Raw genomic sequence first — 22,874 nt, forward strand, 5'->3', positions numbered from 1 at the left:
TTCGATTTTTTAAGGAGAGCAGCTAAAATAAAACCCATAAAAATTTGGATAAACACCTAAATTCAAACATCCTCTTCTTCTAATTCGTAAAAGAAAAAAAAAATGGTAAAAATCTGATAGTTTTTATTTGAATAACTATTACAAATTCATAAATTATCAATAATTTTAATTTAATGATACTAAATCAACTCTAAATTATTTTATAATTTTATAGAATTTAAAATTTAATTGAAATTAAATAAAGAATTCATAAATTCACAGATTTTTTAGGACTACATATAAAAGTTTATTTTTAATCAGAATAAAAATTCTTCCTTCATGACATCTCTACCATAAACCATATTTTAGTATTTTGAGAGTTTATGTTCATAGAATATAATAGATTAACTTTTAAAAAATTGTAATTAAATTGTAAATTTAGACAAACACCATAATTGATCTATCTATTAAAAAAAAAACTTTCATAATAAAAATTTTTAAAAAATTAAATAAAGAAAAACTAATTGTTATTTAAAGAGATATAATAAACAGAAATTAAAAAAAAATTGATGCAAAGGGAGAAGAACTAAATAAATTAGATAATAATATTTTATTTTATTAAAAAAAATAAGAGAAAATTAAGCTTATGAAAATATTTAGTGTAGACTAAAAATTTTTTTCTTGAAAGAAAAAATAGAAAGAGGAGGATGAGGGAGAGGGGGCTAGGGTTTTAACTTGCTTCCAAGTGTCCCATAACTCTATTGATACCTCATAAAATTAATAATTTTTTATTTTTGCAAATTTAATCCTTAAATTTTTTTTATCCATTTTAGTATATTTTTTTTATTTAAAAATTGAAATATTTTAGAGGAAAAATAATGAAAATTAGAGGAAATTATCCAAGGCATCAATTAATTCTTTAAATGACAAAAGATCACATGGATCACAGGCTTTTTCCTGTGCTGTTAATTTCAAATTCTAGAAGCCATTTGAGTTCATCATTTTCGTCATAATTTTTATAGATAATTTTTTGAACTATTAAATAAAGAACACTTATCAATTCATTCTAGGGTATAATAGATATTTATTGAAATATTACAAATCAAATATGTAAAATTACTATGAATACTCTATGCATCAGAAGATTTTCATACACAACATTAGTTAGATTTATATTGAAAGTAAATTATAATTTAGTATTTTTTGATGAGTTGAATATAGACAATCACTTATAAACCACTTGAAAACTTTTTACTCAGAGAGTATATAATTTGGATATCAAAAATAAGAGAATTGATTGACACTCAAACAATGAAGTAGTGGCAGCCAATGTTGTTTCTTACCTCAATTCCAATTATAATTGCAATCTTTTTACTTAATTACAAAAAAATAAATTAGATTAATATGTTTGTGGTGAATATATATAGAGATATATTAATGTGAATGACAATATAACGACTCATGATAATGACTACGCAATGATCATACTCCATAATTCCCTTATCCAACAATATTACACAATAGCAGAAATAAAAAAAGGAAAGCTCACTCAAAGGTCCACATTTTGCCCAAGCAAATTGGGAGTAAATGCCTCTGCTGCATGGCCACGCAAACCCATAGACTTTATAATCCTAAGTGCTATTCCACGCCATGCCACTATGAACAAATTCAATGGATGTTCAATTTTTTTGTTTTTGTTTTAAATTTAATGTCAACATAGCATTTCAGCAACGACTGCATCATTGCATTTTATGATAAATTTTGATAATTGTCTCTAAACTTATCTAGTTGTAATATTACAGTCCTTCAATTTAAAAACGTAACATAAAATCCTATTAACTTTCAAATTTTGCACAGTAAAATCTCTCTAACCTCTAATTACTAATTTTTCGATTAGACGCTGACCTAGATAGTTCCAATCTGGAGCTGAATCAATATTTTTCTTTTCTCTCTTAAGCCATGTGTAAATTGAATCCTTCTTGTTTCTGTAGACAGAATAATTTTTCACATGTAAAGAGAATAATTTTATATTTTACATAAGAGATGAAAGAGAAATGTTGACTAAGGGCTACGCAGAAGCTATTCATGTCAGTCTCTAATTGAAAAATTAGTAGTTGAAAGTCAGAGAAATTTTACTGTGTAAAATTTAAAAATTTAGGAGTTTTATGTTATATTTTAAAGTCGAAGGATTGTAATGTTACAACTATATAAACTAAGGGACAGTTATTGAAATTTATCCTTACATTTTGCTTTACAACACACGCGTGTATATATACTCATTAAATAATCAAACAAATAACAAGTTTAGCATCTCATTAGTATATCAACCCTCATTACATTAGGCTATATTATATAATGATTGTATTTACTTAATTTACAGTGGTAATTATAACGGAGTGATAATTACTATGACGACGGACGAATTGGATCAAACCTTTTTTAGAATTAGACTCGTATCCCAAAATCAGATCGAGAACAGGAATAGGCAGTAATATTAGATTATAGTTCAGGAGCTTGAACTAATATAGAATTGTCTCCATCTCTTTTGAATAGAATCGAATTATGCAGTTTCTATCCGGTCCAATTCAAATCAAAGTTTTTTTTTAGGAAAAAAAAAAAAAAACATAATTTTCAGCAATTGTATTGACTTAATCAAATCAGAATAGAATTGGATTAGAAACCAGAACCCTACATCTGATGTAAGGTAATCAGTTTCACATATTAGATTCAGCAGTTCCAACTCGAAATCAGATCAAATTTAGCTTTCGACCTGACTGAACCGGTCTAACCTAAAATAAAAACTGGATCAAAATCAATATGAATTAACTTGACATAAACTAGACTTGAATCAAACTAGGTTAGATCAAAACTAGATCAAAATCATAAACAAGACTTGAATCAAACTTGAACTGACTGATTCCATTTTGGGTCAAAGCCTAATTTTTATTTTAAAAAAAAAAAAAAAACTAAAAGTGTAAGCCTTTAAATTTGCTCAAAATTGAATAAGGACTAAAACTAAAATTGAGAGATTCTATGATCGGATCTTCGATCTTTTAAACTAATGAATCAAAATCACCTTTTCACTTGTCAAAGCTAACTTGAACCACATTGGGTAATAATTAATAAAAAATATATATATATCAAAATAAATAATTATAATTAATAATGGACATTACATTAGTTAAATTATAATTCATTACATAATGAAATTATTTCATTAGGTTGAAATTTTCTTCTATAATAAAATATATAATGCACATACAATTTTATTATACTTTATTTACATCCTACTAAACATAACCTAAAGAGTATAAAATAGATTTAACTTGAACAAATTCAGTTTCACTTATATTCATGGACCACATAATTTACAAGAAGCAAGCAAAGTACAACCCAATAGCAAAGTCCCCTAAGTTACTAGCATTATATTATGACAAATATATCATAATTTATAGGTGAAAGATTAGATTTATGTGGGTGCTTTCTGTGTCACGCATCTTAATTGGAAGACGTGTTGCCCATTCACAACTCAAAATGCAATTTGTGGTTTTAATAATATCCTATAACGCTTTACCTACCCAATCAATCTGATCAGAATTTGTGGACGTTTTGAAGGAAGCATGAATGACAACTAAATGTAAAGGTGTCTTTAAAAATCAAATGAGAAAGACCTGCAAAAAGAGGCGTTCTTACACCCAACAACACTAATGTTTCCATTCTAACTACTAATTTAACATGTATAATATATGCACAAAATACTCTATTATAAAGTTGGGAGCACATACTGAAACATTTGAAAAGGTTCACAGCCTTGATGAGATTAGAACTCCTACACACCTGTCTCTTTTTGTTATGCTTCTTGTTGATAAACTCGCCTTAGCCTCATCCCTACATCAGCTTCTTGATTGTTTTGAATCAAACCAGCGCCTACCAAATTAGAATTTTGCAATTCAGAGGTAACCCCTGCCTCACTTTGCCTCTCTTCTATAACTTCTCCATAATTATGAAGCCTACGACCGATGAGATAGCGATCGTCACGTATGGAGTTGTGAAGGTTGGTGAACCAAACATGGAATCTTTTAGCGCAAAAGCACAATGCACTCAAGCAGAGACATCCTAACCATGCAAACCGGTACACGGCAGAGTTTACTACTAATGGGTATCCAAGCACAGGAAACAATCCTCTTGCCAAGACATAAGGCACACACAGGGCCGTTAGCAATTTCATTATTATAGGGAACACAATCTCTCGTAGAACCCAAAGGCCTTGTAGCCTTGAGAAACCATCTTCTCTCACCCTTTCAAATTTTACTCGCCAACTTTCATCCACAAGTGGCATCATATGGTCCAACATAACCTGTTTAAGCATTAACACTAGCTTATTAAAAATAAAAAATAAAAAATAAAAAAAATAAAACAACACACAAACAACATTCTTATATATATATGGGGGAGGTTAGAGAGAGAGAGATCAACCTTCTTCTATTGAGAATATATATTTTAATCTTCTCAACAATTCTAAATGCAAATCAAAACTAAAACAAATACCAAAATAATTTACACGCTGAAAATTCAGCATATTTTATATTTTCATACTATTGTCATTATCTCCACCCACAGTAGTGTCCTTACACTTCATCATCTCAATGGTAGATCAGCATATGGAACCTTATGCACATTGTTCATTCATTCTATATGACTAAAATCATAAAACAACTGTCTTTCTCTAACCAAAACTTTGCATATCAATAAATCAATACAAACTGTGCATACTCCAATGACAATAAGAAAACAGTATATCCTATGAACAGTTTGCCTGTGAATAATCACTTTCCGCATATAAAACTTTGTGTTGGCATTCTGGTAGGGCAAATGATTAAAAAAGATGTGCGCTTTATATTCTATTTCACTTGTCCAATCATTTTAATTTCATCAATCATAGCTATGGACTTCGATCTTGGTAACCATTTTGGCAAATTTAGTGGAGTTTGACAACGAACATGTGGAGCTGCATAACGATCAGAATTGACAAAATTAAAAAAAAAAATCTTTTAAAATTTCTTTAAAATGATGATAATACACAACTTTGCGAATGATATTGTTCTGATTTTGTGGATGATATTATTCTGATAGATGAGAAGCGAGAAGGAGTCAATAGAAAGCTAGAGCTTTGGAGAAGTACTCTAGAATCAAAGGGCTTTAAGTTAAGTAGAACAAAGACAGAAGTGGAGACGTGCCACGGGAATTTTATGTGATCGCAAGATTCCCAATAAGTTGAAAGAAAAATTTTACCGTGCAGCTATACGACCGACTATGTTATATGGTAGTGAGTGTTGGGCACTGAAGGAGTCGTATGCGTCTAAAATAGGAGTTGCAGAGATGAGAATGTTAAGGTAGATGAGTGGCCATACTAGACTAGATAAAATCTGTAATGAAAGTATTAGAGAAAAGGTAGGAGTGGTACAAATTGAGGATAATTTGAGAGAAGGGAGATTGAGGTGGTTTGGTCATGTGAAGCGTAAACATACGGAGGCTCTAGTTAGACAAGTAGAGCACATTAGGTTAGAGGATAGAAAGGAAAAAAGGGGTAGACCTAAATCGACTTGGAGGAGAGTAGTACAAAATGACCTAGAAGCATTACACATTTCCGAGGATTTAACCCAAAATCATTTGGAGTAGAGAAAGCGAATCCATATAGCCGACCCCAAATTTTTGGGATAAAGGCTTTAGTTGAGTTGAGTTGAGTTGATGATAATACACAACATTATTTTCTCTTTTTTTTCCCCCTTTCCAATAATTAATATTTTTATTCACCAACCATTTTCATAAAGAGAAAAAAATTTTATATTTATAAAAATTGCTAAGAAATTAAAAAATATATTTTTCAACAATTGCTTATTGTACAGGCTCCATTAGTACAAAAATTGGCCATAATTGTTATCAATATTAAAGTTCACAGCCACAATTCGTAAAACTAAAAGTTTTCACAAAAATTGAAAAAGTGGGCAAAGTTCAAGAATGGCTTTTCTTTTTTAATCATTAGCCCCATTCTGGAAAGCAAATTCCTGGGCTCAAAGAAACTCTTTCAGATGCCTGACAGTGTCACAATAAATCACCATGTCTTCTCAACTAAGAATTGTTAAATGTTAATAAATAGCTAATCTAAGAATTGTTAAATGTTAATAAATAGCTAAGCTGGCTGTGGGCATCCAAACAAAATTTTCTGGTAAACTTATTAATTAAGTTAAAATGCACAAAATTTGATAACTCACCAGCCTGGTCCAGATCTTAAGAAAGATAAGTCCCAATGCCCAGTCCTGATACAGAAGGAACACTGGGCTTTCGTCCACAGGCACCCGCATAGGCACAATGACCAGAAGCTCAAAGAGAAGCCCAATCAATACTGGAATGACAAAAATCTAGACCAAAACAACAATAAAGAGTAGAAAGTTAGGAAGTTGCTGCAATAAGAAATGATTACCACATTTAACAAATAGAGACCTGATAAACAAAATAATAACCATAATGACTCATACCCATATTGACAATAAAGCAGAGCTCTTGAGAACAATGCCACACCACTTCCAGATTTGGGTAAGCAAATCAGTCACCTTTTTTGTTCTAATATGCTCAATGGAATATCTGGCTCCAGCTAATGCAGTCCAAATGACATAACTTCCAATTATGAATGCATAAAGATCTAGAAAATATATAAAACAAAAATTAATAATCAATTTCTAATCTCACATGCATACTGCTTAAGGAGAAACTAGACAAATTCAATCAACCACATTACCATTGCACTTGATGCCATGAGTTATTGGGAGAAAAGGGATGGCATTGAAAAGGGCACGCCCAAGTGATATTGGTACAACTATCAAGGCAGAGTTGAAGATAAGTAGAGTCATCCAAGCTACAACCAGCAAGAGGACAATGCGAAGAACAAAACTGTACCTGCTATATCACCAATTCTAAAATATTAGGTGGAAATTGCACTAGAGTTGAACCAGTAACAATAATTAAATGCAGCAACCAATAAATGAAAATGAATGACAACAAAATACAATTTCAAGAGAAAATGATAAATAATGCCTCATGCGAATTTTTCTCCTCTTTTCAAATTCATTTCCTTTTTGGGGAAGCGTCATTTACAACATCATTATAAATAACTCAAAAGGAGTAAGACCAACACAGTAAGAATTACCAGTTAGAAAATGTTGGAGATTAGTAATAGTGAAATCCAATAGAAAACAAAATATTATAAGAACATTTCATTTCTTTCTCTTTGTGTTAAAGATTTAATTTCAAAGATTATATTTATGTTAGCCATGCTACTAGCTGGCATAAAGATACAAGCGTTCTCTGATAACAAAGTCCTTGCAACAAGGAAAATTCTAAGAAACTGTGATTCAGAACAGTTTCTGTGTTAGTGGATGCTGGGCGGCAAAAACCAGCAAACTTATAGAATGAGCAATGCTGAATCTGAAATAAGAATATATGCACATATGTGGATTTGAAGTAGTAAGTGGAAGAGAAAATTATACCTAAAAGGCCATGGATTGAAGTGACAACAAAGAGTTTTAATATCTCAACATTTACAAGAAAGTATAAACTAAACAAAGTTGAGTGGGGGAGAAAAATACATATGAAAATCCAAACTAAATTGAAATTGAGAGATGAATTTAATTGAATTGAACAATACATGCTGGTGGTAGGAAGTGGGGACTGGGGATATAAAAGAGAGAGCAACAATTAGTCAGTGACATTGAGTAGATATTAGAGGATTACTAAGATTTTAGGTTTCCTCCTTCCAACTTCAGCTAAACAGTGGACTACAAATGCTATTGATTAAAACAATATGCAATTGGAGGAAATAAAACAGAATCTAATAAACACATACTGATATGATGAAGGTGATATTGATAAAGCTGTAAAGATTGCTAATGCCTCACCCTACCACCCACCCCTCCCTTCCACTTCCACACAAATGAGCACAAATTTTTAGAAACCAAAAAGAAAAAAGAAATGAGTAACCAATGGAAGATGCAACTCAGAGCAACTGAAACAGTTAATATAGTAATACATACTCTGAATCAGATTGTTCATCACTATCATACTCAGCAGCATTAGAGCTTCCTCCAGCAAGAAGACCTCTGTTTGAATCATCAGCAGCTGCAAGTGCCACCAAAGCTCGATCCTGTGCACCTGGTTGTACTGCTGGAAGTCTATCCTGCCTCCCTGGCTCCGCATTTACATTCTCCTGGCCACCATTTTCCTCAGGTCTGGGCAGTAAAAAATCAGTTAAACCAAGTGCCCAGCCAACTGCTGTAAACCAATAGCGAAGAAGGGTTTTGATTGTGGTCCGCAACTTAAAATGCTCAATGGCAAATGGAATGCAGATTTGGAAAAGAAGCATGTCAGCTGGTATTTCAGTAAATGGATCAGACACCCTGTAAGAAATATACATCCATATGTCCGAGGTCAGAAAAAAGGTAATCAATAATCATAAGAACTGCAGAAGTATATGGATTAGCTTACGATATGTCCAGAGGGAAAATGGAGGGTGCCATCTGCATTGCAAGTTTGACAGGTAAAAATACCAGCATCACAATTAAACTTCCATAAACAGCAACAGACAACAAAACCCTGCGAGCATGCTTGTGCACAGGATCATCAATTAAATCACGGAATGGATTATAGTTTGGATCAGCTGGATCTCGAAGAAAATACAGAACTCCTTGACGTAAAACCTACAAGCAGAAATGAAAAGATAAAATATTAATTTAATTGCACCACAATTTAAAGAAATTTCCATTATGATAAGAAAGCTAAGAAAGATACCCCTCGAAGAAGACTGACAAAGATGCTTATTTGTAGCATGTACACAATTCCTACAACCCAATGAACCAATGAGCTAGCTAAAGGAGAAATGGAGAAGAATTGAACTCTTTGAGCCATAGACTTCCCAAACATCCTTATAGTACAAATATCCAGCCACCATCCACACATCAAAGGAAATACACCAAGTTCTATAACCAGAAGGAAGGCAACCTTAATCATAGTCATTAAATGCCTCATTGCTGCCAAGAACTGCCTGAAAAGAGATGGAATTGTTTCTGCTATAGAAGCAATACCATAAAATCTCCCCATAGTCAAAGGCTCACCCTTTGTGTATCGAATCAAAGCAACAATACCCAGGTAGAAGAAGACCAGAGAGAATATAAACATGTATCCAATAGCAAGAGTTGTAACATCAGAAAGCCGTGATGTGCCAATATTTGCCCCTTTTAAGAGATCTGCTGACAGTGGAGTGCTTATGTTCTTTGAGACTTCATTTAGTCCAGTAGCATTTACTTTCATCATATCAGCAACCTGACCAAGAAGTCCACCTTCTTGAACTTCAGATGTCAAATTTGTAACAGCAGTTAATGCACTCTTCATTGTAAAATTTACTACGGAGAGGTCAGTATCTGTGAGTGGCATAACTGTTGATAATAAAGGACCACTCGCCGAAGAGAAAAGCCACGATACATAATGGAGTATAATCCGTCCCAATGAAAAGGGCACAAAGATAACAACACCAAGGAATATCATATTGCTAGCCAGAACCTGCAGAATAATAAAGCCACAATGAAAAAACTCTCCAACAGATGCAAAGAAGAGGCTCAATTTTATTGATCCTTTCACCTTATTGATCCCTAACAAAGTAGGGGGTAAGTTTTCTAGGACTGTTGTTAGACCAGCTATGTTGTATGGGAGCGAATATTGGGCATCTAAGGTACAAATACCCACAAGATGAATGTGGTAGAAATGCGGATATTAAAATGGATGTTTGGTAACACAATAATGGATAAGATTAGAAATGACCATATCAATCAGAAAATGCTTGTAGCACATATTGGAGATAAAATAACTGAGCATTGATGAAGATGATTTAGTCATATCCAACATAGAGAAACAAATGGCCAGTACGAAAGTGTGATAAGTTGATAGAGGAAGGAGTGAGAAGAGACCTAAGATGGCATTGAGAAAAATAGTATCAAAAGATTTACAAGTTTTAGATATTAATGTAGATTTGGTGAGTTGAATGGCAAAAAAGGATCCATGTAACCGACCCAAACTAGTTTGGAATTAAAGCTTAGTTGCTGCTGTTACTGTTTTACCTTGTTGAACTAAACATCAAAATAGCAGACACCCCCCACCCCTCCAAAAAATAGAGAGAGAGAGAGAGAAGAGGGGAGGGGTGGGGGGTGGAAGGGATTCTTGCATAAATTAGTAGCAATTACTGCTCTGAAAAATGGACCAGACCAGCCAGACCAATGACTGGTTTGCTCCAGTCCAGCTTCACTTTCTTTTCTTTTTTTTATCTTTTAATTTTACCTTTAAAAGCTTAACATTATAAATTTTAAAATTCTTAATCAAATTTAACCAGTTTTTTTACCAAGTCAAATTGATGTGAAACTGGTTGGACCATGGAACTGGTCAACCATCCAGTTGTAAAGCACAGGTAGCAATGGGAAATGTGTTGAACAAAACTTACAGGGAAGAGAGAGAGAGAGAGATCAAACTGAGAGGGTACATGTCCAATGCAGATAAAAAAGGAAAAAAGAAACAAGGAGAAGCAGCATAGAATTCTGATTCAGATTCAGATTTAAATAATGATAAAAATGAAGGTTAAATGCCTAACAAGATTGTTGGCAAAATATATATATGATAACATTTTCAACATATATGACAAGAATTCCTAAGAGGAGAGAAATTAGACTCACAGTGAATGCATTTTCAACTAAATGGAATACAGGACCCTGCATACCAACAAGCTCATCGAAGGGTACATCCTCTGCACCATCAGCATCATCTAAGCCATCAAACATTTGTTCAACATGAGCCTCAAGACGAGCTGCCTGCATCTCCCACCGAGCAGCAACATTTTCTGCATTCCTTCTTATTATTTGACCAGCCCCCGCAATTCCTTGTCCTCCACCAGCATCTTCAGCATTTGCCTCACCAGCAAAATTTCTAATAGCCTGTCCTGGCGGCCGTCTTGCAGCACGGGCACCATTTCTGTCACCTTCATCTTCTCTCTCAGCATCCTGACCTCCAAGCTCCCTTAAATGCCTAAAGTAATCTCTTAATGAAGTGGCCCCAAGAAAAATGAAAACAATGCTGGCAGAAAGTAGGAAGCCATGCAGACAATCAGTAAGAATAACTGTAGTAGAGATATGACTTAAAAATAATCTCTGGGCTTCACCAAAACTCCTCACAAAAGCCAAACGCCATATCCAGAATGTTATGAAGGGTATAATGAGGAGCCAAACAGAAAGTACAAAACTAAGGCGCAAAAAGAATTGCAAAACATGACAAGTCTTCATTGCCATTCCAACTATAAACTCCTGAAAAGGAAGCCTTGCTGGGGCATTCTCAGCATAAACAGGAGAGAACGAGAACGCATGCTTGCAAACCTGAAAAGGAAAGAAACACCACAAAAATTATATAAATACATCTGTAGATAATGTATAAGTACAATTTAAAGTGCAAAGGACTCAAATGCAATAAACCGCAACTCAAATAGATAAACTGATAATGGCCTAATATCAGACAAGGTCTTCTTTCATAATTAAAATTAAACAGAAAAAAAATGAAAGAAAAGAAAAGAACCCACTGGCTGACTAACATAAAAGCAACAAGCTTATTTCTTTGTCTGCACTGATGTCTTTCCTTGTACAATACTTACAGGAAAAATCCAGACTCATAAAAACAGACCAAAAACCATGATTTTCACATTTCCAGTCCACATGCCACTTCTCTTCAACATAAGAATAAAAGCAGCTTCATTTGGCTTTAATAATTTGCTTCATCCCTGTCAGTAACAGGAGTCATGCACTTCATCTGTTCCATTAAACTGCCATCCCAAAAATATGAACTTGAACTTTAAAATTACCGTGAAGGTAGCATAGCAATTAGCATATGCAACACATCTTTTGGCACCTAACAAATTATTTCATCTCAGTTACAAAGGATCTTGATACAATAAAAATGCCATTTCTTGATTATTATGAAAAGAGACTTGTACAAAACATAAAACCCATTTGACAGAAGCAATTAAGAAAACCATTCTCCCCGACTAGAAAGTAGGCCCAGCTAAAGGAGGAGTAATTAACAGCTTTCAAAGCTTCTTCGATGGCTTCCATTAGGACGGAGAATATAAACAATGTCTAAATCCCTAATTAAATCTTGCTCAATTAACTTTCATCATTACAACACAAACGCAATTCACAGTATAAACAATGTCTAAATCCCTAATTAAATCTTGCTCAATTAACTTTCATCATTACAACACAAACGCAATTCACAGCATTAAATCCAGTAAAACTCGTAAAATCACCAAATCAACAAATCCAGAATATTCTATTCATATGTAAAGAAAGTGAAAGTTACCTCGCATTGGCGAGCGTTGCTGTGATTAAGCCACTGCAGGAGGCAGTCCTGGTGCACAAACTTGATACTTCCGCTACACGCGCACGGATAACGTAAAGGATTCTCCGCATCTCCCGGGTTCCTACAGATCCGGCATACATCCTCCTCCTCCTCATCGTCCTCGTACCTCGACCCCGCTGCCGACGACGACGAAGCTCCATTACTCTCCTCCTTTTCATTCAAATAGCGCTTCCACGCTGTAGAGCTCGAGGAAGACGAGGATGGAGACGACGGCCTTATAATGTCCTTGTCCTTAGAATATCCGTGATTCGGTGGCGGTGGCGCCGCCGCGAAGCCGATCTCCATGAGGAAAGTTTAGGTTTCGGAGGAAAGAGGACGGCGAGTCAGAGACGGGATTGACTCATTGAGTTCAGGGCACGAATTGGAAATTTGGAGAAGTAGTAGATTGAAACGCGTTGTGGGGATTTTTGTTTTGTTTTATTTTTTCTTTTGGAGTTTGGGTACATGGCCCCGTCAGAGTATCAGGTTTTATTGTGACAGTTGGCTTCATGTGATGAAAACGAGGCAATTGGTTCTTAGAATACATGATGACGTGGATGTTTTTGATTGGTACTTCACTGAAATATCTTAACGGTCTCTTAATAGTATCACTGGTGAATTTTATAAGGGCAATTGACGTTGAGGTTTTCTTTTATTGATAATTTATTTTCTAAAATTTAGTTACAACTTAACTTTTATAATTTTTAAAATTAAATAATTTAATTATTTACATTTTAATAAATTTACACATTAATCACTATCATTAAAATTATCATTAATTTTCATTAAATTTAATAAAAATAATACAAAATATTTTTAATTTTATTTTAAATTAAAAAGAATTTAATTCATAAAATTTTATTTTATTAACAATTTACATCCAGAATAATATTTTATTTTTCTTTACTTCCTTTTTTTTATATATAATAATGTAATATAATATATAAAAAATATTATAAATTGATATATATAATAACATAAATAGCATTTTAAAAAAAATATAAAGGTTTATTTAAAAATATTTATAATATTTAAACATCAATTTATAAAATATATAGATAATTTTATATTTAACCAAAACTTTGAAGAATCTTAAATAATTAATTTACAATTTTAATAATTTAAATTAAAAATTTTTAATTTAATAGACCCTAATTAATAATAAAACCAAACTTCAAGATTTAAATTATTAGGAAAATAAAATTTCAGATCTAAATTATTTTTAGATTAAAAATAAAATTAAATATATTTTAATTATTTTTATAAAAATTAATAATAATTTAATTAAAATTTGAATAGAATATATTAATTTATAAATTTATTAAAATATCAAACTCTAAATTAATTTTTTTTAAAACTTCAATAGCTGACTTGTAAGTTTGATTAAATCTTATATACTAAATTATAATTTATCTATTTTATTTACATGTAAATGTATGAAAGAGAAAATCACATTATCAAAAATATTCTTTATAATTTATATTATTTTTATAATTATAATAAATTTTAGAGTTTATATTCTAATATATAAGGGTGTGAAGTTACCGACTCAAATTTTTATTACTGGTCAATACGAATCCTTTAATTGGGATTGGAGTTGGACTGTAGGAAGAGTTTGAAGGAATTGAAAAATAACAAATATAAAAGAAAATTATTAGATTCCTTTATAATATATATAAAATTAAGAATATTAAAAAAATTTATTGCCGTTTATTACGAACGAGATAATTTGTATATATAAAAATCCTATAGGATTATAATATATAATAAACTTCAAGATATTTGTTGGATTAGGATTATACTCATGTTGTCCCTCATCTTTGCAATGCTATGAAAGCATTGGGAAGAGGATCTTTTTAAGGGCAAAGCATTGATGATGCAACTTCAGAACTCAGAACAAAGCATTGAAAGCATCCAAATAGAGCTAGAAGCTGTGAGAGAATCCAAGGGAATGATTGAGGATCAGATGGAAAATCAGAAATCAATCAATGAAGTCTTGATATTCAGCTTACCGTTGCCAAAGCAAAATTGAATAAGTTCTTATAAAAGTTCACTTCTTTGTAAGTTGAGCAACTGTTGTGAAGAATTAGAAGCTACTTGCATGGAGCTTCACCTCCAGCTAGAAAGGTAACATTTGTTTTCTTCTTATATCCCATGTATTCAAACTATGAAAATCCTTTCTTGATTGAAGAGAGAATTCCTTTTTTTTTTCAATATTTAACAATGTTGGAAAGAATAGAGTGGTACTGTTATAAAGTAATCACTTTAAATATCTCGGCTCAGTCCTTCAAATAGATGGGGGATGTGAGGATTATGTTAGTCATAAGATTAAGACCGGATTTTTATGTGATCACAAGATTTCCAATAAGTTGAAAGGAAAATTTTACTGTACATCCATACGACCGGCTATGTTATATGGTAGTGAGTGTTGAGTACTGAAGGAGTCGTATGTGTCTAAGATAAGAGTTACAGAGATGAGAATGTTAAGGTAGATGAGTGACCATACTAGACTAGATAAAGTCCATAATGAGAGTATTAGAGAAAAGGTAGGAGTGGTACCAATTGAAGATAAGTTGAGAGAAGGGAGATTGAGGTGTTTAGTCATGCGAAGTGTAGACATATGGAGGCTCCAGTTAGACAAGTAGAGCGCATTAAATTAGATGATAGAAAAAAAAAAGGGATAGACCTAAATTGACTTAGAAGAGAGTAGTACAACATGACCTAGAAGCATTATACATTTTCATTTATGATGATTTAATCCAAAATCATTTAGAGTGGAGAAAACGAATCCATATAGCCGACTCCAAATTTTTGAGATAAAAATTTAATTAAGCTGAGTTGAGTTGAGTTAACAGTGTTGAAAAGAAGGAATCCCTAAACTACAGCACAATAAATGAAGACGGAACACAACCAAATGTAAGATATTGAGTCTTATTGTGTTCATTTGAGGAACTCTTCACATACATTAAACAAAATAGCCAGGAAATAAATTTCTGCAAAAGGAATAATTATTTTGGATGATTTTATTCTACACATCATTTCTTTGACAGGGTGCGGAGATTACAGCAGCTTCTTTACAGATGGCAGAATGTCAAGAGACCATCCTTAACCTTGGAAAACAGCTGAAGACACTGGTTACACCGAGAGAAGCAGCTTTGTTTGACAAGGTATTCAATACCAATGGTTCCGCCACCATTGCCAGTTGCATGGGTCTGTTGGGCAGTTCACTGCATTTTGCCAAACCGAAACTGACAAAAGGATTTGACAGTTTTCAAACCCTAATTAACAAATTAAATTATACAATCACATATTTTTAATTTTTACAATTAAGTTCAATTCATACACTAATTGAAAAATAAATTTTAATTCAAAACGTATTATTCAGTAAAAGTAAATAAAAATAAAAAATAAAATAAAATTATTCACATGCATAACACACCTATTGAGTTTGGATTAAACTTTTACTGTGTTAACTTAAAACCCAAATCAAAAATTTTATTTATAATTATTTTCAAATCATAGTTAATATTTAAATGTATAAAATCATTAATTTTGTTTTGGATTCATTCTAGTTTATCAGGTTTTTCAGATTAGTGGTTTCTTTGTACACCTTAATCCGCCACCATTAATAAGAACTTTAATAGGCGTTTCTCATGGCGTGACCAAATGCTGGTTGAGGATGCCACTAAGGCAATTATTCTCAGATCTCCCACAACAGACCATTGAATTAACGGGAATAATGCTGCTGGGGTCTTGCTATCGTACCTTGTAAAAAGCAAGGAGTTGGTTTTCTTTAGAGGCTACTAAGGAGAAGGAAGAAAGGAAGCAACAAGAAGTTCCAATCCATAGGAAAGCTATGACTGGGAAAAGGTAGAAGCTTAAGCTAAAACAGAACCCTTGCTGCTGCCACACCCAGAGGAGAAATGGAAGCCAAATTTGCTCATGGTCTGATCTATCTTAATATATTCCTTGGATGATGCTTATTGCTTTAACATCTCCAAAATACAGCTCAAATATTCACTAGCATATGTGGGAACTTTGTAGGCTAAATATTAGTGAATTTGAAAGCCTCTTGCAAAGCTTTCTTTTGAAATGTAACCAAATTTATAGGTGTCCTGCAACTTAGATGCTCTACTTCAAAGGTTAGAGATGATTTAATTGATTATACAATCGAGACACCAAACCTCATGATTTAAAGACTGCACTACACTAAGTTTCTGCACTACGCTAAGATAGTGGAGTCATGGACAATCAGCCTTGTTAGGTAAAAATAAGCAACTAATCAAATGCATACATAGCTCTATTAATCAGACCACCTATACTATGTACTGCCAGCCAATTAACCAACTTTCTCAATTCATAAAGAAAACAATTATTTTAAGTATTGAAAATAACAGCAAAATGATTCTATGTTCAGCTCTGTTTTGTTTTAAAAAGAAAAGGAAAACAGAATCAAAGCTATACCACTTACAAAAACTCAACATTAATACCCAAGAAAAACATAGATACAGACCAAGTTCCCTTTCCGTTACTCTCCTTTCAAGAGCAAGATGAAGTCAGAGGAACCAAAGAATGTAAGACAAGTGGACTTCCAAACCATGAAGCATATTCTTCGCCTAATCGATTCTCAATCTTCATACAAGATAAACCTTGCAATATCATTAAATCCAGCCTCCTTATAACATTCAGCAATTCTCTCTCTGACTTCAGCCCAAGTTCCTTCAATAGAAGCTAAATCCAATAAAAAGGCAGCCTCATCCAATGCAATCTACATGGCAAATCAATATAAAGTATTCCACACACTTCCAATAATACTTGGACAAGTTTTTCAAAGTTTCTCATGAAGTTGAGAAGTTTTTTAATCCAGCAAGAAGAATTGCACCAAATTGTTACCTGGGCAGGTGCCTTTCCCTTCTTTAAATCCTCTTGTCTACCCTCTTCAGTCACCTTCTCCTTTATGTACTCAATTTGCTCATCCTCCCATTGTGCAATGCTAGCAACCTCCTTATAATCATTATCACCAAACAAGGCAATAAAACTGGCAAGTTAAAAGTAGAAGATAGTTCTCCAAAAGAATGGTGTCAATAGATTAAAAAAGGGTTAAATACCTGGTATGCACAACCTAAAGTCCACCAAGGTGATTTCAAAGCTACCCTTGCAGCATCTTTAGCTTCTGAGGTATGTCTAACTCTACATCAGCAATCCATAACATTCTCTTGAGGAAAAATTTATTGAATGGGCTCAAAAATATGGAAAGTTCTGGATAAGATTTGTACAAACTTCTGCAAAATCTCTGCATAGAATACAAAAGGCCGTCCAAATCCTGGAAATAGATCTTTCTTTGTATAAAACTCTCCCGTCACCATTGCTGAAACCTACCACTCAGAAGTATATAAGAATTTGCTAAGGAAGTAGCTTATTAATGAACAAAGTTAGAGACAACTTACATAGTCCCCTTGCTCAAAATGGTGCATAACTTTGCGCTCTAAGACATCAGGAAACAGCCCAACCTGGAAAAAAAAAAGTGAGCTCTTGGCATGAATCAAGTAGATTCAATTGAAATAGCCACTTATAAAACTCTTTCTCTACCTTTTTCAAAATATATGAATCAAGACTTGCAACCTGAGATTCAGCAAAATCACCCTTTCTGTATAGTTTCTTACCAGCTTCTGAAGAAGCATCATAGAGTTCACCATTACTTCCACAGATGTTGTTGGCATCTTCTTCAACTAGAGTTCTATGGATATATTGATCTACCTGTGTTGCCACCACTGTATAGTATAAGTCGTCTTCATGTAGGTACTTTAAACACATTATCCCACGTTTAAAAATTTCCCAACCAAGACTCCCAAAAATACATAAATAAATAAGGGAAAAGAAAAGATAAAAAAATAATGTGGGAATGCCAAGGTGCAAAAGAATGTGATTTAGTACATCATAAAATTATGCACATAAGTGTATAATGTGGCCATCTAATTATACACATCAAGGCATGCTTTCAGTTTAATGTATTACATTCTTGGCTAAAAGCCACACCCCATGCTTGCGAACTTCCACAACTGGCATCTCCATTCTGTGTGAATAGCAATAGTGGCATGAAGATAAATAAAGGGCCAAAAAAAAAAAAAACAAAGAGAGAAAGAGAGAGAGCGCGCTCTGCAGCATACATATACTGGCATGCATTCAAATACATTACTCCACTACAAATATTTTTCTTACCCAGGTGTAGCTGTCGGCCACCGCAGCAGTGCAGTTAAAGAACCTAGTGGCAAAGATAAAAATGATAAACAGACAGTTTTCAAATGAATGCCCATGACTAATGCGCATATTATGATACAGTCTGTCATAGAACTGCTCCCCACTTGTCAGCACTTCATCATAAAAGGATTCATCTAACCTGACAAATTTTCTGATAGGGGAATTACAAGGGGAATTAATCCTTGCCTGGATCCAGGAGAAATAATTGTTTCACCTGTAACCAAAAAAGTAACATACAGTAGCAATTAATAAATGAATCCAAGTGTAAAAAGTACAGGCACGTTGTGACTTGCAAGTTGCATATATTGTAGGGAAAAATAACTTTAGAATATAAAATATATTCCATCTGAATGCCAAGTGTTAGTGATTTGCCTAGTGTTAGTGAATGTGCAGTTCCAAATAAATTTTTGAGGACAGATTTAGCATATCTGAGAAGATTAAAATCCTTTCTCTAATTGGAGACTGTAAGAAATCAAGAAATTGCAAAACCTGAAAACAAAATAGTTGTTCTGTAGTTACCTCATTTTTTTTACAGGTGGATGCCATAGAAAGAGATAAAACAATATCATTGCTAAAATAATCAAACCTTCAGGAAGAAAAATCACTTCATCAACAATAAACAAATTTCAGTGTGTTATAAATAGAGGAAAAGAGAGCACTCTTTAAGAAACAGAGCCTTCTATGCCACAATATAATGTTACATTTTTCCAATCAAATCCTAATATTGCAGACAGAATGAGCAAACAAACATTTTCTAAATGATACTTGGAAAAGTATGCCAAACTGCATCAAACATGGAGTTATTAGAACCAGGCCCATTTTAATGGAGTGATTTATAGGCAAGGGGAGCAAGAATAACAGAAACCAGAGAGACAAGAGGTGCAAAAGAGCAGTCAAAAAGATTCATACAAAAGATCAAAGTTCTGAGCATTCACATCAAAGAAATAAAAGCACATATAAAAAAGTTATCCTAAACAATAAGTAAAAATGGTATCCATGTTGAAACTGTGGCTCATATTCAGAGAATGTACTGCAAACTGAAAGCTCTAGGCCAAGGGGAGGGGGGTTCCCCCGTAAAATGGTCAGTACTGTCAGCTAGGGCAGTTCTAAGTATGGGAGGTTATTATTGTATTCTGGGTTTCTCTTATTCCTAATATAAAAAGGAAAACCCTAGTCTATATAATTGGTGCTTGTGACCTTCTCCTTCATAGTGAAAAATCACAAGTGGCTTTCTATGAATGTAGAGACATTACCAAACAGTATCAAATTCCTTAAGTCTTATTTTCTATCTTCTGTGTTTGTTTTTGTGTGTGTGCGCATGTGTTTGTGTGTATCTTATGTTAGTTACTTCTCAAAAACCACCCATAGTCAGAAAAAATTGTGAATGTAATAAACAAATAATACTACGATGGCAAAGCTCTACAACTTGCATTGAAACAAATAATGGCACATCATGATCAAATTACAATCATATATGGTCAATACTGATACACGTGTATCATATAGTTATTTCAAGGCACTATTGCATTGTATTTCATAGCATTTAGGTAGTTAATTGCATGCATTTTACTTAATTTCATTAGTTTTTGTTAATTTTATTAATCTCTGCTTAATTTCGTGTTTTCTGTATCTTTTCATGTGTTTTAAGGAAGATCCAAGGCATAAAAGTCAATTGGAAAAGTTTGGAAAGCAAAAAAAGCAAGAAGGGCTACTGCATAACATTACACAGGTTGTGTAAGTATGGAGTTTGACCCATGTAACTTCTTGGTCAAGAGAGATTGAAGAAGGCATAAAAAAACCACAATACACGGATCGTGTGACAGACCCCGTGTAAATCATCAGCCTCGTGTAATCTTTTGGAAGCCAAAGACCTGGAGAGCTAAGGAGAGACGACAGTACACGGGCTATGTTAATAGCCCCGTGTAAACTTCCTATGCCCATGTAACCTGTTGTCTCCCTCATGAACGAAGCCCAAATTAGTCCAGAGACTTACACAGCCCTAGGCCGTGTAGTGCCACACGGGCCGTGTACTTTGCAGTAGATAGACTTCTGTTTCGACTCCAATTCCCTTTCACTCATTCCGAAAAGACTTCTAAAGCTCTTAAGACTTTGAAATGTGACTCTGAAGCACCTTATACATATACTAAAAGACCAAAACATGCAAAAGAGCTTTTAGTTTAAGTTAGAGTTAATTTTAGTTTACATACAAACCCTAGTTTTCTAAGCAACTTAGAAAGAATCTGTATCAGCATCAAAAAGAAGGACTCTCAGCTGAAATTTCAAAAGTTCAAGGTTGCAGAATCTTTGTTCTCGGATCTTTTGTTATATTTCTTTAAATTATCTTATGCTATTTTATTTTAATTTCAGTATGATTGTTAAACTCACAATGAGTGATTAGTTTATTTAATTTTAGAATTAGACGACTAACACTTTCAATGTCTGTTATGGATATATATTAAGGTTTTTTAATGGATTTGAGTTTTGTTCTTTGATTCAATATTTTGTGTTTTTAACGCATGCTATATGTTGATACCCACTTAGTCATGATATTATATACTAGTTGAAGAACTAAAAGGTGAAGATTTGTATTAGAAATTAGAATTTTGAACCTAGGAAATCTGACCTAGAGATAGACTGAAATCTTTTGTGGAATCTCATAATTAATCAAAGAGCTTAAAGGGTTTAGATTAATTAAAATGCACCTTAGGTGCCTTGAGAGAGGACTTAAAATACTTTAGGATTAATTTCCATCAAAGTAATAATTTTTAATCTATTAAACAGGTGAAATTAAGACCATAACAAGGTTGAAGTGCGAAATCTTAATTCTGGAACTGTTTAGTCAATTGATTCTTAGTTTAAGTTCATAGCTTTATCTCCCTTTAAATTCTCAGCATCTATAGTTGTAGTTTAGAATTAATCTCTCAACACGTTCGGTAATTTAAATAGTCAAAATTGCTGTCTAACTTGGTACTTACGCCTATAAATTCCTCATGAGAATGATACTCTACTCACTACTGTATTACTTGTTTGCGATCTGTGCACTTGTGGGATTATAAACTAGCAAAGAAATACCATTAGAATTTTTGAAGTACTACATTGTTAAAAAATTAAGGATCATTAAAGCAATGAAGAAGTCAGATAATGAATACCTCTGGTTTGAAGGATCTTGAGCAAGTAATGAAGATGTTCATGAGGTTGAGTTGCAGCCACATCCTTGATGAATGATACATGGCCTGCATTTTAGTTTGCAAACTGTTTAAACCTCCACATCATAATACTCAAGAGCAACTCAATTCAACTAATCCTAGTCTAAAGTCAAGTTAGAGACAGCTGTTGGGATACTAAATCAATTTCCTATATAGGGTTTTTCACTTTTCAGTACCATTTCATTAGTGTGATAAGTAATTTGCTTTAAAAAAAAAAGTAAATTAAATTGAACTGATAAAAAATTCAATTCATTTACACCAAACTTTATCAAAGTATCATGCAACAACTCAATTGGGTAGTATTAGGTTCTTAAGCAGTTGAATATAATAACTGGGTCATAATTATTTAAAGCATTATCCAACATTTAAATCTCAAACAACCCAACCCAGAAAGATTCCTAATGCAATGGGTATGGAGCCATAGCACTGCAATTCAAATGAATTAGCAAGAAAGTTACATAAAAAAAAAAAAAGGAGATGGTTACCAGAAGAGGAGAAGCATCTAATCCTGGGCCTTACGTGGCGAAGAGAGACTGCGGTGGTTGGAGGGGTTGTGTGCAACACTCCGAACGCTCCTATCTTCATTTTCCTTCGCCCTGTAATTTACCAGCCACCAATCCCGCGAACCGGTTTTCTGTTTCTTTGATATGCAGGATAAGAGCATAACCAACTCAGCTTAACCAGAACCATACGAGTGTTTTTTTTTTTTTTTACAAAATAAATAATTTTATAATTTATAAAATAAAATAACAATTTTGTTCATTTATAAAAAATAATTTTATAAAGTTTTATTTAAAAAAATATATATATTTTATAAAATTTATAAAAATATTATAAAATAACATAAATAATTTTATAAAATAAAATAATCATAAAACTATTTTCTTATAAGCTATGAATGGAATTAAAAATGTGCATTTTTATAGCATAGATCAAACCAATAAAAAATCTTGA

General features: G+C 33.0%; 2 protein-coding genes across 7 annotated transcripts; both read right to left on the reverse strand.

The window, feature by feature from the left end:
• Positions 1–3,604: 3,604 nt before the first annotated feature.
• On the reverse strand, positions 3,605–12,923 carry LOC110639864 (probable E3 ubiquitin ligase SUD1). 2 transcript variants are annotated; one of them, XM_021790968.2, is made up of 9 exons: positions 12,418–12,923; positions 10,749–11,441; positions 8,821–9,588; positions 8,518–8,729; positions 8,067–8,429; positions 6,776–6,933; positions 6,516–6,679; positions 6,252–6,398; positions 3,605–4,336 (listed from the first exon to the last, which is right to left on the reverse strand). In XM_021790968.2, the coding sequence occupies exons 1-9, from the start codon at positions 12,760–12,762 to the stop codon at positions 3,830–3,832; spliced, it is 3,357 nt and encodes a 1,118-aa protein (XP_021646660.2). In that variant the 5' UTR covers positions 12,763–12,923; the 3' UTR covers positions 3,605–3,829. The 2 variants fall into 2 exon arrangements, with proteins under 2 accessions (XP_021646660.2, XP_021646659.2); XM_021790967.2 differs by having other exon boundaries at positions 6,776–6,936.
• Positions 12,924–16,816: 3,893 nt separating this feature from the next.
• Positions 16,817–22,632, reverse strand: LOC110639876 (protein IN CHLOROPLAST ATPASE BIOGENESIS, chloroplastic). 5 transcript variants are annotated; one of them, XM_058134166.1, is made up of 11 exons: positions 22,406–22,632; positions 21,864–21,947; positions 18,854–18,928; positions 18,676–18,718; positions 18,472–18,529; positions 18,046–18,213; positions 17,904–17,966; positions 17,737–17,831; positions 17,565–17,646; positions 17,350–17,457; positions 16,817–17,175 (listed from the first exon to the last, which is right to left on the reverse strand). In XM_058134166.1, exons 1-11 carry the CDS (start codon positions 22,503–22,505, stop codon positions 16,996–16,998), a joined length of 1,056 nt encoding a protein of 351 aa, XP_057990149.1. In that variant the 5' UTR covers positions 22,506–22,632; the 3' UTR covers positions 16,817–16,995. The 5 variants fall into 5 exon arrangements, with proteins under 5 accessions (XP_057990149.1, XP_021646679.2, XP_057990151.1 ...); XM_021790987.2 differs by having other exon boundaries at positions 17,350–17,460; positions 22,406–22,631; XM_058134168.1 differs by having other exon boundaries at positions 16,817–17,224; positions 22,406–22,624.
• Positions 22,633–22,874: the final 242 nt, after the last annotated feature.

This window comes from Hevea brasiliensis, chromosome 14 (assembly GCF_030052815.1).
Source record: "Hevea brasiliensis isolate MT/VB/25A 57/8 chromosome 14, ASM3005281v1, whole genome shotgun sequence".
In the NCBI taxonomy this organism is placed as follows: domain Eukaryota; kingdom Viridiplantae; phylum Streptophyta; class Magnoliopsida; order Malpighiales; family Euphorbiaceae; genus Hevea; species Hevea brasiliensis.